At 39.0% G+C, this 18,119-nt stretch overlaps 1 protein-coding gene across 1 annotated transcript in view; it reads right to left on the bottom strand.

Annotated features, from left to right (window-relative positions):
• Positions 1–18,119, bottom strand: part of ELP2 (elongator acetyltransferase complex subunit 2) — a gene marked incomplete at its 5' end in the record, with an annotated part of 63,175 nt that overhangs the window by 21,184 nt on the left and 23,872 nt on the right. Inside the window, 4 exons of the mRNA XM_083360641.1 lie at positions 484–556; positions 12,132–12,189; positions 12,308–12,403; positions 17,543–17,612. Of these exons, the coding sequence (XP_083216767.1) occupies positions 484–556; positions 12,132–12,189; positions 12,308–12,403; positions 17,543–17,612 (297 nt within the window). The remainder of the gene's footprint in view (positions 1–483; positions 557–12,131; positions 12,190–12,307; positions 12,404–17,542; positions 17,613–18,119) is intronic.

Below are 18,119 nucleotides of genomic sequence, written 5' to 3'. Positions count from 1 at the left end.
AGCATTTTTATCACATGAGTTTTTTAAAAAATGTATCACAGCTGTGGCTTCTTATTTTCACTATTTTCTGAAAAAGTGAATAATGTCACAACATGAAATCAATTATCCAGGGCTGCCCATTCTTTACTGTTGAGAACATTCAGGGGCTACTGCTTTTAGACTTGAGGAATTCTTAGTATTGAATATATGATATATATTATATTGTGTATGTATATGTTATATATATACATATATATGTGTGTGTGTGTGTGTGTGTGTGTGTGTGTATGTATGTATGTATGTATGTATGTATGTATGTATACTTGTGTGTGCGCGTGTTGTATACATTATATGCATTATATAACATGGAGGTCACAGAATTAGACTACTAAAACATAATAGGATTCTTCTGTTGTCCCTAAAACCATCTAACACAGTGAACAATGAGATATTTATCACGTTGGATGTGAATTTCAAAGCTAGTGTTTAAAAGTATTTCCTTACCTTACACGCAGAGGCTATCACAGTGCTTGCATTATTGCAAGCAACACAAAAAATTTCATAACTATGTCCATATCTAAAATAATAAAGAAAATGTGGTTGTAAAAGGAAAAGTAACCTCAAGTGCAACATTCATACATTATTAATCAATTCAAATGTTTTGAAACTTGTTAATATTCTGTGAAACAATTTACCAGTCCATAAGTGCTGCATATTCTAGAAGAAGCCTAGAATATGAGCCAGCAGTGTGCTGCAGCTGCCAAAAAAGCCAACACAGTGCTAGGCTGCATTAACAGAGGGATAGAATCAAGATCATGTGAAGTACTAATACCACTTTACAATGCCTTGGTAAGGCCACACTTGGAATACTGCATCCAGTTTTGGTCACCACGATGTAAAAAAGATGTTGAGACTCTAGAAAGAGTGCAGAGAAGAGCAACAAAGATGATTAGGGGATTGGAGGCTAAAACATATAAGGAACGGCTGCTGGAATTGTGTATGTCTAGTTTAATGAAGAGAAGGACGAGGGGGGACATGATAGCAGTGTTACAATATCTCAGGGGCTGCCACAAAGAAGAGGGAGTCAAGCTATTCTCCAAAGCGCCTGAAGGCAGGACAAGAAGCAACGGATGGAAACTAGTCAAGGAGAGAAGAAACCTAGAACTAAGGAGAAACTTCCTGACAGTTAGAACTATTAATTTAAGAAGAGACTGGACAGCCATTTGTCTGAAATGGTATAGGGTTTCCTGCCTGTGCAGGGGGTTGGACTAGAATATGCCTTGAATATGCCTTGCTAATTAACTCTTTCTTTCCTGTTTTGGCCTAACTCAAGGCTATCCACACACACATATGTATTGTATGTATGTATGTGTATATATATATATATATATATATATAATGTATTGTGTATATATATATATATATGTATTGTGTATATATATATATATATATATATATATATATATATATATATATATGTGTGTGTGTATTGTATGTATGTATGTATATATATATATATATATATATATATATATATATATATATATATATATATATATGTTTTCGTAGATTCTCGCGGGTGTCTGTATGTGTAGATCACGCATCCACCCAATCAGAAGACAGCCACGCCTCCACTCAATCAGAAGACAACCACGCCTCCACCCAGTCGGAGGACACCCCCACCCAATCAGAAAGCAGCCACGCCTCCACCCAGTCAGAACACAGCCCCACCGGCAGTTGGAAGGAAAGGAACAGCCAGACCACGCATTGCTCCTGGAAGCAGCAGGAGGAACACTCCGGCCTGATGATGACGGATGGGATTTCGTCGAAACGTCACCACAACTTTCTGAAGATGAAAGGAACGCGGGAAGAAACCCGAGACTCTAGATCTACATATATATATATATATATATATATATATATATATATATATATATATATATATATATATATATATATGTATTGTGTATATATACACAGTCATGGCCGAAATTGTTGGCACCCCAGAAATTTTTCAAGAAAATCAAGTATTTCTCCCAGAAAAGTATTGCAGGAACACATGTTTTGCTATACACAGGTTTATTCCTTTTGTGTGTATTGGAACACAACAAAAAAAGGGAGGAAAAAAAGCAAATTGGACATAATGTCAAACAAAACTCCAAAAATGGGCCGGACAAAATTATTGGCACCCTTAACTTAATATTTGGTTGCACACCCTTTGGAAAAAATAACTGAAATCAGTCACTTCCTATAACCATCAATAAGCTTCTTACACCTCTCACCCGGAATTTTGGACCACTCTTCCTTTGCAAACTGCTCCAGGTCTCTCTTATTGGAAGGGCACCTTTTTCCAACAGCAATTTTAAGATCTCTCCACAGGTGTTCAATGGGATTCAGATCTGGACTCATTGCTGGCCACTTCAGAACTCTCCAGCGCTTTCTTGCCATCCATTTCTGGGTGCTTTTTGATGTAAGTTTGGGGTCATTGTCCTGCTGGAAGACCCAAGATCTCGGACGCAAACCCAGCTTTCTGACACTGGGCTCTACAGTGCGACCCAAAATCCTTTGGTAATCCTCAGATTTCATGATGCCTTGCACACATTCAAGGCACCCAGTGCCAGAGGCAGCAAAACAACCCCAAAACATCATTGAACCTCCACCACATTTCACTGTAGGTACTGTGTTCTTTTCTTTGTAGGCCTCATTTCATTTTCGGTAAACAGTAGAAAGATGTGCTTTACCAAAAAGCTCTATCTTGGTCTCATCTGTCCACAAGACGTTTTCCCAGAAGGATTTTGGCTTACTCAAGTACATTTTGGCAAACTGTAATCTTGCTTTTTTATGTCTCTGTGTCAGCAGTGGGGTCCTCCTGGGTCTCCTGCCATAGCGTTTCATTTCATTTAAATGTTTGCACTGACACTGATGCTCCCTGAGCCTGCAGCACAGCTTGCATTCCTTTGGAACTTGTTTGGGGCTGCTTATCCACCATCCGGACTATCCTGCGTTGCAACCTTTCATCAATTTTTCTCTTCTGTCCACGACCAGGGAGATTCGCTACAGTGCCATGGGTTGCAAACTTCTTGATAATGTTGCGCACTGTGGACAAAGGCAAATCTAGATCTCTGGAGATGGACTTGTAACCTTGAGATTGTTGATATTTGTCCACAATTTTGGTTCTCAAGTCCTCAGACAGTTCTCTTCTCCTCTTTCTGTTGTCCATGCTTAGCGTGGCACACACAGACACACAATGCAAAGACTAAGTGAACTTCTCTCCTTTTTATCTGCTTTCAGGTGTGATTTTTATATTGCCCACACCTGTTACTTGCCCAAGGTGAGTTTAAAGGAGCATCACATGCTTGAAACAATCTTGTTTACCCACAATTTTGAAAGGGTGCCAATAATTTTGTCCGGCCCATTTTTGGAGTTTTGTTTGACATTATGTCCAATTTGCTTTTTTTCCTCCCTTTTTTGTTGTCTTCCAATACACACAAAGGGAATAAACCTGTGTATAGCAAAACATGTGTTCCTGCAATACTTTTCTGTGAGAAATACTTGATTTTCTGGAAAAATTTCTGGGGTGCCAACAATTTCGGCCATGACTGTATATACATACACATACAGTATATATATATAGTATATATACAGTATACATACATATATATATATATACAGTATATACAGTATATATGGAAAGGGACGCGGTGGCTCAGTGGGTTAGGACGCTGAGCTTGTCGATCAGAAGGTCGGCAGTTTGGCAGTTCGAATCCCGAGTGCCGCGTAACAGAGTGAGCGCCTGTTACTCGTCCCAGCTTCTGCCCACCTAGCAGTTCGAAAGCACGTAAAAATGTGAGTAGAAAAATAGGGACCACTACAGTAGGAAGGTAACAGCGTTCCGTGCGCCTTTGGCGTCTAGTCATGCCGGCCACATGACCACGGAGATGTCCTCGGACAAGCGCTGGCTCTTCGGCTTTGAAAAGGAGATGAGCACCGGCCCCTAGAGTCGGAAACGACTAGCACGCATGTGCGGGGGAACCTTTACCTTTACCTTACAGTATATATACAGGGTACCTAATTTTAAGCATTTAAACAGTACTGTATAAACAGTGCAATTGAAATTCTATATAAAAATATATGTGATCCACTGTAACTATTTCAGTTCGTATTTTTCAAAACTTGATCTTCCCAATCTTTCAGTATATTTTTAATAATGTTATCTATTTAAATATTTATAAAAATTAAAAATTAATTTTAAACTATGATGCTGGGGCTTCAATATTCTCTTACAGACATGCAATTGCTAAATGGTCTATTTTTGGACAATTATTCCAAACGTATCTATTTCTCTGCTGCTATGGCAACTTTCAACCTACATTTTACTTGACTGCACATAGCTGCTTTCAAGATTCTTTCAAGATACAAATACAATGAGGAACCAAAAATATTTTCCTTTTGCTTGTCAAAATACTTGTGCAACTTCAAACATGAACAGTAAAACCTTGAGTTTCAGAAAAATCATTTGGGCTGTTATACTAAGTAAACTAATTAAGGATTATCATTAGATTTCCTCCCATCAACTGTCTCTTGCAAGGAATTAGCTGAGAGGTTTATATTGCTTACCAAATGATTCAAAGGACTATAACTTGTTGAGAAATAAATACCGTTGTTACAACTATCCAAGAGGATAAAAGTCTTAGTAAATATTGACTTACATAGAGTTTTGGCCACTATTACTCAGTACCTCTCTTTACTAACTGTATAACATCAGCAGGATAATTTCTTCTGCTTTAATACTACATCAGATACTTTTAATTAGTTTCTAATTTTCTTATTAATGTTCAAACAGAGAAGTGTTATTTTTAAATAGCATTTTTTCGTTAAAAAAATAATAATAGTGCTAACAGAAATTCTTAATTTCTTTCACCTAAGCAAATCATGGTATTTGTTGTAAAACAAGACAAGAGCTCAAGTGGGCCAGGAAAAGACACAATTTTAAGTTCACATTTTAAAAGCACAATTTTTAATTCATGCTTTTTTATTGGATAGTGAAAAAGAGAGAGGAAAATCTAAAATCAAATAATAATTTCTCTTAGTGTCAGAAACCTATATTGGATTTAAGTAGTGTTACGCGGGGAGAAATATTTTCTTCTACTGAATTGAGCATTGCTCTCTGCAGCTGGATGCATTGCCTTGTTTGCAGATAAGAGCTTGCAGTTTGCAGATAACAGCAGGAAGAGAGCATGCAAAAGGCCTATCTATGCTGGTGAAATGAATGATTTTCTAACTTAAGTTCCAGCAAGATAGGTTTGCTAAAGGTCTTAGTACAAGAAACCTACCAAATGAGGCATAACCACACAACCATTCAGGTACAACCAAGTATGACAATTTCAGGGATTTTATACAGTAAGCTGTTATGTGATATTTACGTGGTCTATCTACACAACCAACATTCTTGGTAATCTCCCTTGGTGCTCAACCCCCATGTTTCTTAGAGTTTTAAAAAATAAAAAAATGGTGAGCAACTACAGTTCAGGGATTTGCTATAAAAAAGACCAAGATTAAACTATAGGGATTGACAGCAAGCATTCAAGACACAACCAATCCAGCAATAGATGCAGTTAGAAAGAATGTCAGGGAAGTCTTTTGGCGTTTTGCAATTAGCATCACTCACTATGGCAGCCATTTTATAATGACCTTTTACACACACACACACACACACACACACACACACACAGAGGCACACACGACAAACTCAATCATTTTCTTCCTTATTAACCAATGCTATGTTAGTTATCTTTTCATTGTGCCATTCAAAAGATGTGAATGCCTGCTTGGCTTTTTTTTCTGAAGATTTTGCTGTCAAGGAAATTTTTTAAATTAACCAGTTATGAGGGATTTGTCAGCCCATAAGAATATCCTTGAGGACATCTGCCAGACATTAGATACTGGTCTGGCAGATGTATTAGTTCCATACTGACCTCCACTGATCCCACTTCTGGTCTTTCAAGGAGTATTTTTTCTCCTAAAATATTTAATCAAACCAAATGTTCCTGCTTGGATACTTTAAATGCCTTCCTTACTCTAGCAGAGAGAATTGTTTTACCTCAGATCTCCTAAGAGATCTCAGGAAGAGTGAAGAAAAATATATATTCATCTCTTGTTGTTGTTTTAATCAATTGACTTGTTCTTTTGAATTACAGATCACATTTGAGAACAGTAATCAAAGAGATTATTCTCTGTTAAAACAACTGGGTTTTATTATTTAGCTCACTGTGATTTATACAAGTACAAGCTAAAAAGCTGGATATTATTTAATATATTACTTTGGAAGCTGTGTTTATACTCAAATATTCAAGTAACACTGATTAAAAAACAAAATACAAAATTCAATAGAATACATAGCTCAGGATTGAATTGTGGAACCTCTGGTATTCTCCAAGTGTGGTTGTTTGCTTGCTGATGTTTCATTACCTGACTAGGGAGTAGCATTAGTGTGAATGAGTGTGGGGTTTGTAGCCCTGGAATAGGGCAGGGGTAGGCAACCTTGGCTTTTTTATGACTTGTGGACTTCAAATCCCAGAATTCCTGCTGACTCAGGAATTCTGGAAGTTGAAATCCACGAGTCATAAAAGAGCCAAGGTTGCCTAACCCTGGACTAGGATATCGTTTTCCACTTGAAAGTCAAGGAATTACTAAAGAGCAAATCTCACCCTTACCCAGCAAGGACAGGGGAAGCTACTATGTATAAACAGGCAAAAAAGCCCATATTCACTCACACTGTTACCTAGTTGGATAATAAAATATCACAAAATGAAAAATATTAAAATCATAAATAAATATATTAAAAGTAAACCATCATTTAAATCTGTTGAAAAACATATGTCTCTTTAGATTTTTTTTACACATAGAAAAAGTAAGGCCCTAATACTATTTCCAAAATAATGTATTCTATAGGGCTAGGAGAGAATGACCTTCTGACATTAGGACCCTCTTCCAAGGAGTTTCCTACAGATCTTATTAACCAGATGAATTCATAAAGGAAAAACAGTCTCTCAGAAGGGGCATTTAGGGCTATAAAGGCTAATAACAATTTCGCCATACCATGTACCATTTGACAACCGGTACAGATATCATAGGATCCCGTGTCCTATACCAGGGCTTTTCAACCTTTTCACCCATTGTACCACTTTTAGGATATGGTAACATCCGAGTACCACCAGTCACCTAGCAAGGTGTCAAAAACTTGATGACCAAAAAAAAAAAGGAAAAAAGTGATGAAGTACAGGTAGTCCTCAACTTACAACAGTTCTCTTAGTGACTGTTTGAAGTCACAATGGCACTGAAAAAGTGCCCCCCCCCAAGCCACAGCCCAGCAAGACACCTGCTTGCCTGCCTGGCAGCACTCTTCCTCCTGTCCAAGGTTTTCATTGTTGTGAGCATCTCTGTTGAGGATTGGCAGCGGGGGTGGGGTGGGGTGTGTTTGGTTTTTATTCCCTCCATCTGCTGGGTGATTGCAGCAGGTTTTGGTCACTTCATATGACCCTGGGACACTGTGACCGTCATAAATATGAATCAGTTGCCAAGCATCTGATTGTAAATCACAAGACCCTGGAGATGCTGCAACATTCCAGCTGATTGGCGCTTCTTTTGGGCTCAGCAGCACTGGGATCAGTGCCGAGCTCCAGCTGGAGCCTGGCGGTGATCCTGGCGCTCCCGCTGAGCTCTGACAGCGCCAAAGAAGTGCTGATCCTGGCGCTTCCGCTGAGCCCTGACAGCCCTGCAGCTCTAGCCATCTCTCGCTCAGGCTTGTGTGGTGCTGCCACCGGTTCAGCTCATTCCCCTCCTCCGCTACCACTTTTCTAGGATGGCCGCGTACCACCTGCCAGGTGCCAATGTACCACAGGTGGTACCCATACCACTGGTTGAAAAGCCCTGTCCTATACTAGTTAGCAACTAACTGCTGCATTTAATTTGGAATCAAATGCTATTAATAGACACAAATGCAAACTGTGCAATTCCATTTAGAGTGCATTGTAACAGTCTGGGCAGGAGAGAATCAAGGTACAGGTTAACAGGTAACTGTTATTAGATCTGAACAATGGCTGCAGATGGAGCTTCAACTGGAAAAGTGCTTCAAGCTGCAGCTGCTATCTGTGAAACTAGTGGCAGAAGAATAGAGAAAAGCTCCCAAACCGCGTAGATTTCTTTCAAGGGGATAATGATCCTATCTTTAAAAAGGCTCAACCTCAATCCACAAGTCCAATTTCCCATGTATCAATAGCATTTGTCCCTTGTTTGGATTTAATTTCAACTTGTTCTTCTCATTCAACATGTTTTTTTTCCCTCTCTGGGGAAAGTACTGTTTCGAGAGAATATTGGTGTGGAAGTTTAAGTGTTCCTTTGCTGCAGAAGAGTCTTACTGGTGAGAGCAGCAATATCAATAATTGCTTAACTGTACCCTTTTTTTTTTTGCAAACAGAATGCTTGCCAAAAGGAACATCCTGTTTTTAAACTGTAACTGATATACGAGGCTCACTGGTTGTAATGGTATATGGCAGGGGTAGGCAACCCTGGCTCTTTTATGACTCGCGGACTTCAACTCGCAGAATTCCTGAGCGCAGCTAGCTCAGGAATTCTGGGAGTTGGAGTCCACGAGTCATAAAAGAGCCAAGGTTGCCTATCCCTGGTATATGGGAATGATCTTGGGTGGCAGGAGTTAGCTCCACAGTCCAGAAACCATTGTGCAAAAGATATCTCAGCCTACAGAAGCAAAAGGGTGTGGAAAGCATCTCAGAAGCAAGCCTCCATAGTTATCCAGAAAGACTTCCAAAATTCTACTGCTGTAACCTTACAGTAAAGGTAGTTTGTTAGTATTCATAATTTGTGCTTCTTGTCTGGACTACCTCAAAGGGCTGACACTGGTCTACTTTTATCCAATAATTTCTCTACAAACTGCTCCATTTGTACTTTGCTAATATGATGCTCTAGATTCCTTGGCAAAAGATGAAAAGTAATGAGTGAATAATTAAAGGTTGGCAGCCCCTGCCTGAAACCATCATCTTAGAAGAAATGGATAGCAGCATTATTAATTTGTTTTAGGAAATGGATTAGGAAACTTAGTAACTCTTATGGGCTGTTTAATCTGCACCTTTAATAAACTCAGGTGAGCATCTCTGGTAATAAAAATCTGCTCCTGGATGACTAGTTAATGATGATCATAGTAGACAATCTTTATATTAATCAGATAATTCATTAGAGAGAAAAGGTCGGATGAATGGGCATCAAATATGAAGTTTAATAAGCTAGGCAATGCTGTCCTGAAATAAGCAGATAACACTTTCCTATTGTAAGAACTGTCTCATAAGTAAGGGATGTTTCCCTCCCAAAATTCCAGGTTGGAAAAAAATGAGAGGACACAGCTATCCTTTATTTGGACTAGAAGTGGGTACCAAGGAAGGGTACCCTGTGTGTTATTATAACATGAACATCCACAGATGAGTAAATAAGCATGTGCAAAGTATATGCAAAATATTAAAATGCATACAAGTTTTCTTTTCTGCTTAAGAGTAATGTATTTCCAATTCCATTTATCTATTTAACCTTATTCAATTTCCTATGTAACTGGAAATAAGAAAATACGCCTTATTGTATAGAGAAATGTTAATGACGATGATGAAAAAGGTGGTTACGTTTAAAAGAAAAATGAAACTATTTAATGGCAATGTAGGCATTATTTTACTCATATTCTGTCTTGCTATGAATGCAAAAGAAATTAAGAGAAGCTATAAATTTGACATGGATCCATATACATTGTTAAAGCTGCTTCAGAAGTCTTGCATGATTGCTCCAAGGCAGGCGAATAGAAGGGAGTTCTCCTTGAAGTATTTCCAGTCAAATTCTTTGCCAGGCATGGACATCTTTGGCCAAGACACATATTTGGCCTTTGAGTGGCATATTGGAAAGCTCATTGCAAAAGGAGTTAAAATGACCAGTTTTGAATTGATTTGCATTTAAATATTAAATATAAATCACAATCACAACAACCTTTTGAAGACACGTAGGCTGCAATTGAATGCTAAGACCTGGGGCCTAAAATTGTGCGCCTCTGTATGAACAATCCAGTTGCTCTGAAGAGAAGAGCTCTCTGATTTAAGGAGTATAAAGTCCCATTGTGGAGACTGAAAATGCGTATTATTCAAACTCGGCACTAAACGCGGATAATATCCAGAGTCCACTGGTTGGGTGGCCAATAACTTTAATAATAATAATATTAGAACTGGCGGGACCACAAAATAGAAAAATAATAAAATAAAGAAGCTGAAGCGCTCTGAGACTTTAGAATTCAAACGGACAAGCACCTACCACACAACACCAGACCTGACAATCACCAGCCACACAACATCCCAGACTTTAACAGACAAGCACCTGCCACACAATATCCTAGATTTAACAACTGTCGATAAGAAAGACAAAAAAGTCTGGATAGTGGACAGCAGAAGAGAAGAGAAAAAAAATGGAGAAAATCACAAAATACAAAGACCTGAAAACAGAAGAATGACTATGGCAAAAGAAAGCAAAGGTAGTACCAACGGTGATAGGCTTCCTTGGCTGAAATCCCAAAACATTTGGAGTACTATCTGAACACCATCAACATTAACAAAAGTCACCATCAGTCAACTACAAAGGGCAACTTTACTTGGAACAGCATACATCCTGTGACAATACCTTTACCATTATCAAACAACATCTCCCTATCACAGGTCCTTGGGAAGGACTCGACAGGTGAATGAAGTGCCAAATCCAATATAAATATCTGGCTGACTGTGTGACCAACCATTAACTAATAACGGATACATAATACTTAAGCACAGAAACAGGAAATGCAGTGAATATTTGCGAGTCCAGTTCACATCTAAAAGGCAAGGCCCCGAAGAAGTGCTACAAGGCATTATACCTGAGAGATCTATCAATCGATCTGTCTATCAAGACATCTAAAAGTCTTGATGTCTTACATTATTGCTCACACTGTAGAGTTCAATGGTTTTTTTTATTTTTTCTAAGGCAATAGAATATGGGAAAGAAATTATTTAACATGGCTTAGAATTCTGAGCATCTGTTTCTCCATCAGCAAGTTAATTCTCTAAAAAAACCTGCAACAAATGAAGGGAGTGAGAGGATAAAGTTAATTAAAAAGAAAAAGAGATAGAGAACTTGAACATGGGCCAGATTAGAGGCTACAGTGAAGAAAATACCAGAAGAAATTCTGCAAGGCGTCCCTATGGAAGAAAATATTAGACTGGAATTCCATTCTAGGCCTCCTTCCATGTTACTGAGAGTAGAGCATATTCAGTCTGCCCTGCGCTTCCCAATGAGACGTACATACAAACACATAACGTAAGAGGAGAACAAGAACAGACACATCTGCAGTTCATTACTTTGTTATACAGAAGATAGTTCAGATGCCTCCAATGCCTGCTCCTGGTAAAAATATGACAAAAAATATCCAGAAGCCATTTTCTGCACACTTTTTTTACCTTGTTTTATCACTCTCTTCAGCCCAGAACAGGCAAAAATTTTCCATGTTTGGATTACCATTAAAATTCAAATGGTAGAAATATAAGATTTCTCTGATAAACCGTTTCTCTGCGAAGCCTACTAAATGGCTTCAAGCATGAAGTAGCATTTCCCTTTGTTCCTAGCTCTGTACTGAGGTCCTTTTATGAAGAGTAGGATACACAAGCTAGTTTTAAAAAATGCATTCATGTTTCTGGCCCTAACTTAACCCAGAACTCCACATTTAACAGGAAAATCATATAGGTTGTCCTTGCTTAACAACTAGTTGCTTAACGACTGTTCAAAACTACAACTGATCTTCTCAGAGCTAGTTCTGACCTGATTTTGAAGTTCCTACAGCCATACACCTCCCCCCCCGGTTGCATTTTGGATGTTGACCACCAGTTTGCATTTACAACTGTTTGCAGTGCCACAGTCATGTAACCATGATTTTCAGTATTTTTTGCCGTTTCCAGCATTTACTTCCATTACAGTCATAAGTTAAGAACTACCTATAAAATTGAACTTACTCAAAAATCAAAGACTTTAAACGGTTTCCATTTTGGAGGTATGTTTTTACATCAACAAACAAAGTAACTTACAACTTTTGAGTTTCGGGCCATAGTGTATTCTGCAAGAGATGATCTTCTGTGGGAGGTTCTGAAAGAAATAATTCGATTCAGTATTGTTGTCCTTATCCTGAACTGGTCAACCTGTCAGCTGTTTGAAGAACCAGCTTTGCTTCAGAGTTATGTACTGAATTTAACATATTGCATACCTGAAAGACTACATGGCTGAAAGTAATTTTCACGGTACTGTCTGGAAGCATTACTGAGATTTTCTTCTTCAGTTGTTTGAGCTGTTGTATCTGCAGCTGCAAAGGTAGAAATGTTATTGCTTTAAACTCATCAAGTATGGAATCTGCAAAAAGATGGCATCTTTTACCGAGCACTATACAGAAAGAAACAATTCCAGTTTCTAGATAGCAAGAATCTGAAGAAAAGTTAAGCCATAATGTAAACAACATGAGTAGGAAAGTCAAAACGTATTACGCTGCAAGGTAAAATAATTGGGCCTCATGATGGAAACCATGACAGGAGCTGAGATAAGGTAAACTCTCACAACAGGGTGAAAGAAAGAAGCTGGTATAACAATGCATTCAGATTTCCTTAGGCTCTTAAAAGAGATTATGGTGTAAAAAATGCAATATGAAAAGACAAGATGAATTAGAACCACTCATTCATTAATGATATATTCTTCAAACTGTTGGACTAGGAACAGTGACAGCCATGTTCTAATCTACTCTCAATTAAATATAATAAACCAAAAGAAAAAAGAGGCAAGATAAAACATTTGCGGAAGAGGAATGGCAGTCATCCAGAATTATAATAATCAACTATGCTGTTGTATTTAATCTTCAATAGGTATGTTTAAGCCTAAACTATAAGGCAGTAATTCTCTATCTGTCAGGGTTAGGCAGGACTTTGAATTCAATTCCAAAAAGGTGCTTTGGGGCTGGCACATACAACCTCTTTTCTCCATGACAATGTGGCTCCGGTGAAGGACTGCCATTCAATTTTTGGAAAAGACAGAGCTGCTTTAAAGAGCTGCAGGTACTATGTCATGCTCCCACATGTTCGAAAGTATGTTCCTTTGATGCCCCCAATATACTTTTTCCTGGGGGGGAGGGAAATGCTACACTTTGAGGAAATTGTTATGGTTAGATTGTCTGGTCTAATTTTTCCTGAGGTAATCTCACTAAAAATACTACTGGTATTTACATACAACAACTTTGCTAATCATGCCTTCTCCTCACTGAAATATGTACAACTCCACCTGTAATAATAAACACCTTGCTGGTCTTGTATAATTTTTTAAGTTTCCTGGATTGCTATGAAATGCATTTCTTTCTTTTAAATTCCCCTTTGAAATCACAAATGAAATATAATTTCTACAATCTGGTCAAAAGCCTGGGACAAATTGCTTTACAGTCCTTTTTTCTCAGGTAATGTTCAAATATTTATTCATTATTCATTCAGCACTAAAACTTTCTAAGTTTTGATATGTTAATATAAGAATGCAGAGTCAATTTCCTCCACTTTTAATGGCCCCATTGATTCAGAAATGGGTGATCAAAGAGAATCAGTATTTCTATCCCTCTACTGGCATTGCTTAGAAGCTTTTAAGCTCTCTAGGCCTATTTCTGAAGCAATTAAAGCTTGCAGTTTCATAACAGTTATGATTTATGAGTGAATTGCTTCTATTCAAGAATCAAAGTTTTCTGAAAATACATGGGTTATTACTGAACTCAAACAATATACCAACAAGGCCCACGTCTAGCTACCTGCCGTCATTTGCTCAGTCAACACACTATTAATATAGTAACTCCACTGAACAAAATAAGTTGCTCAAAAGAAATTAAAATACGATAACTTGCCAGAACCTGTATGACAAATACTGTAAGGTATTAGTGAATATATTAAAGGAGATCCTCTATAGCTTATTTGAATTTCTTTCTGCTAGATTCGCTGACAGACTGAAGCCTCACTATCACAAAATCAAATAGGGCTCAGCAGAAGATCCCATGCATACTCATCTGAGAGTAACTTCCACTGAACTCCGTAAGGTTTAGTTCTAAAAAGATATGCTAAAAAGATATTTCTGTTTTGAGACAGAAATAGTTGTATCATTGGGATCTTTGAGATCATTTGCTTACTTAGCCCTGTCCTATCAATTCAAACACAAGGCTTCTCTTACAATGTTAGACCCTTTCTTCTTAAGGTTTTGGTGCTGGGTGTTCAATAGGAATATCCAAAACATTTTGAATTCCAACCATTTTTTCACTGAAAGATTCTGTTTTGAACATTTTGGAAATATTTTGAGTCCAAACCTTAATTATCAAGACAACCTTACTTAACGCTTGAGGTTGCTGTTTTGTGGACAAAATGAGATGTTTGGGGCTTAAAAGAAGGGGTTTCAAATTTGATATGGTTTAAATTCAAAATGTTTTGCAGTGAACTCCCCGCTCCAGATGGTAACCAGCAAAAGCAGATGTTACTTCATTTTTCAATTACTTTCTATTTTTACAAGGAAGGTATTCTATCATTAGAACATAACTATGATAAATATGCAAAACCAATCATATATAAAATCATAATAACAAACTAAATGAAGAATTGGGACATGTATAATAGAGTTGCACAAGCTTCAAAACCGATTTGGAGAAATGCTTGGCATAAGCCTCTACTATTCATTAAAGTAACCTAACATTTTTCACATGGAGCAAGCTTGAAAAACAGATCCAGCTGCATTAGGAGGTGCAATGAATCAACTCCTTAAAAACTTCAACTTTTTTTCAGGCTTGGTAGAAGCTTGGAAAAGGTAGATGACTTTAATAAATAGCACAGAAGTACTATGAGCAACATTTCTTAAATCATTTCCAAACTATACACAGGTGTAAAAGGAAGGAAGGAAGGAAAAAGGAAGGAAGGAAGGAAGGAAGGAAGGAAGGAAGGAAGGAAGGAAGGAAGGAAGGAAGGAAGGAAGAATTTAAATGTTTCAACAAACCATGGTTTAACATAATGAGAACAAGCACAGGTAATCTTAGCTCATACCTTCCTCCTGATCTTCTCCTTTCTGCGAGAAGCCTCAAGAACCAGAACCAAAATTTTCCTTTGTTTTGACTAATTCCAAATGAGCATTACACTCAGAGCCTAAACTGTGTCACTTTAAACCATGGTTTAATGAAATAAATCAGATTGACTTTGTCAAAGTATCAAGGAGTAAACATTAACAGAAAATAAAAGGACGTATATAACACAGTCTTAAGTCCTAATTCATTCTCTCAAATGCACATTTTTTTCTAGAAAATGGCAAAAAAAGTCCCAAATCATAGTCATGTGACTGTGGAACACTGCAACCAATCATAAATGTGCCCAAACCGCATTGATGTCACTGCAGAGGGACAGTGTGATATTTTATAAGGATGGAATTGCTTTACGGGCCATAAAGCACTTTTTCTGAGGCTGCCATAACTCCGAACAGTCATTTAATGACCGATTGTAAGTCAAAGTGTTCTGTAACTGCATTGTATATGTGTTTAAACATTATACTTAAAGCACGATGTGCTTTAACCACTGTCCATTGAACAACTCACAGTGATTGAGTTTAGTTGATAGGAAGAGTATAGAGAAGAGCAACAAAGATGATTAGGGGACTGGAGGCTAAAACATATAAAGAACAGTTGCTGGAATTGGGTATGTCTAGTTTAATGAAGAGAAGGATGAGGGGTGACACAATAGCAGTGTTCCAATATCTCAGGGGCTGCCACAAAGAAGAGGGGTCAATCTATTGCCAAAGTACCTGAAGGCAGGAGAAGAAGCAACAGATGGAAACTAGTCAAGGAGAGAAGCAACCTAGAGAAACTTCCTTACAGTTAGAACAATTAACCAGTGGAACAACCCTGCCTCCAGAAGTTGTGAATGCTCCAACACTGGAAGTATTTAAGAAGACACTGACCAGCCATTTGTCTGAAATGGTATAGGGCACGGGTTGGCAACCCGCGGCTCCGGAGCCGCATGCGGCTCTTTAAGCCGTCTCATGAGGCTCCCAGTCCTCCGCCGCCATTCTGGAAAAAAGTCCCATTGAGAGAATGGGGCGACGGAGGTTTTGGAGAGCTGGTGCCTTTCGGGGCCGAAAGAAACGCGAATGAAGGCAGCAGCTCTCCAAACAGGACGGCGGCGGTTTGGAGAGCTGCGTGCGCAGCTCTCCAAACCTCCTCCACCCCGTTTGCAGGGCTGACAGTTTCATCCATGTTTGAGGAAGCCGGCAGATCTCCCAAACGGGCGGCGGCGGTTTGGAGGCCCCGGGGGGAGGGGCAGGGCGCTTGGGTGGCTCCGGCAGCGCCTGGGCTGAAGGCAGTGCCACAACCCAGTGCCCATCGCCAGGGAGACCCGCTGCCGCTGCCACACAGGTGCCTCCCGGCTCGGGGGAGCCACGCTGCGGGAGACGCTCACGAGGCTTCCTTTGGCCGGGGAAGGGCCCGATGCCTGAGGTGGGGCCGGGTGGGATCTTCTGAAAGAACGTTTCCTTCCTCATCTTCGCGTGGCCCTCTGCAGTCGTCTCGGCCTGCGAGTCCCCCCCTGCCCCGGTAAGCTGGCGGCACCGGGCAGCGACAGGTGCGCGCAGCTCAGGATGCGGCGTGGGCATCGGGGCTGCCAAGGATCGGCGCAGTGCAAGTGATCCAGGGCAGGAGCTGATCCCGAAGCATCACAAAAGGCGGAAAGAAAAAAGTCCCAGAGAGAGAGAGGGCAGGGCGGGGGGGAGAGCAGTTTTTTCTGAGGGAGGAAAAGTCAGGACGGCAGAGCCGTCCAAAGTAGAGGTGGACAGGGGCAGGGCTGGTGGACATTTTGCGTTGGTTCTGCGCATGTGTGTACATGCACGCATACATTTTGCGGCTCCCACTTTTTTGTATGTGTGACGGAACTGGTTCCGAGTGGCTCTTTTGCTGTTTCAGGTTGCTGACCCCTGGTATAGGGTTTCCTGCCTGAGCAGGGGGTTGGACTAGATGACCTCCAAGGTCCCTTCCAACCCTATTATTATTGTTGTTGTTGTTATAGTCCCTATGTACTGATAAGCAATATATCAAACAATCTTATAGTTTAAATTGATATGTAAAGCCATATTTTGTCAATTTAACAACAAAATGGAGGTAGAAATTTCCAGAAATTTTTCCTTGTAAGGTAAAAGGTAAAATTTCCAGGTGACAGAAACTTTTTACCATGCAGATATTTTAGGATGCAATTTTCAAAATCTCTAATTATTGAAGATACTAATTTGCATTATGAAATTTATAATCCCAAACATCTGGAGAGCACTAAGAACTCCCCAAATTAACTAAGGATCACTCATCTGACAGCTAATTTCTCTCATCAACCTGCACAGCACAAATATGATCAAAGAAACACTCATGTTCACAAATACGAAGTTAAGCACACATATAGGCAGATATTACCTTCAAAGACAGCCTTATTAGATAAACCCAAGGCTGGTACAGTAGCCCCTTCTGGAAGATCCATCATTTGCTAAGAAGAAGAAAATATTATTCATGATTGTCAGAATCTTCTCATTTCTAGATATAGCCTTCTTGCAAGTTTGGCCTTCAACATAACTTTCTGTGAGTCACAAATCTAAAATGTAGTACATATATTACTAAGGAATTCCCAGAAAAACCTCAAATTAATTTAAAACCTTTGCTTCGGTTTTAATTTTCTAAGCCATACAGAAATATGTGACTATCATATGTCATGCTAATTGTTCAACGACGTTCAAGCACCATTATCTATACCCCACATTTAGTAATAAAATCATGGTTTTAAGTCACAAACCTGTACAAAACATCTTCAGAAGTAACAATTATTCCATAAAGCACAGATTATGAGCATTTTCTAAGAATTTTGATTTGATTGTAACTCAGCAGATGTTCATATTTAAAATTATATTCACTTCTCTACAAAAAATGAGTTTAATACCACACACAAACTCAAACTCAATCCTCAGCAACGCTGGTGTTTGGCAAACCATGGTTCACA

Source organism: Vipera ursinii, assembly GCF_947247035.1.
Source record: "Vipera ursinii genome assembly, chromosome: 3".
In the NCBI taxonomy this organism is placed as follows: Eukaryota; Metazoa; Chordata; class Lepidosauria; order Squamata; family Viperidae; genus Vipera; species Vipera ursinii.
Note: the sequence above shows the minus strand (reverse complement) of the source record. Positions and strands in the feature narration are given on the sequence as shown.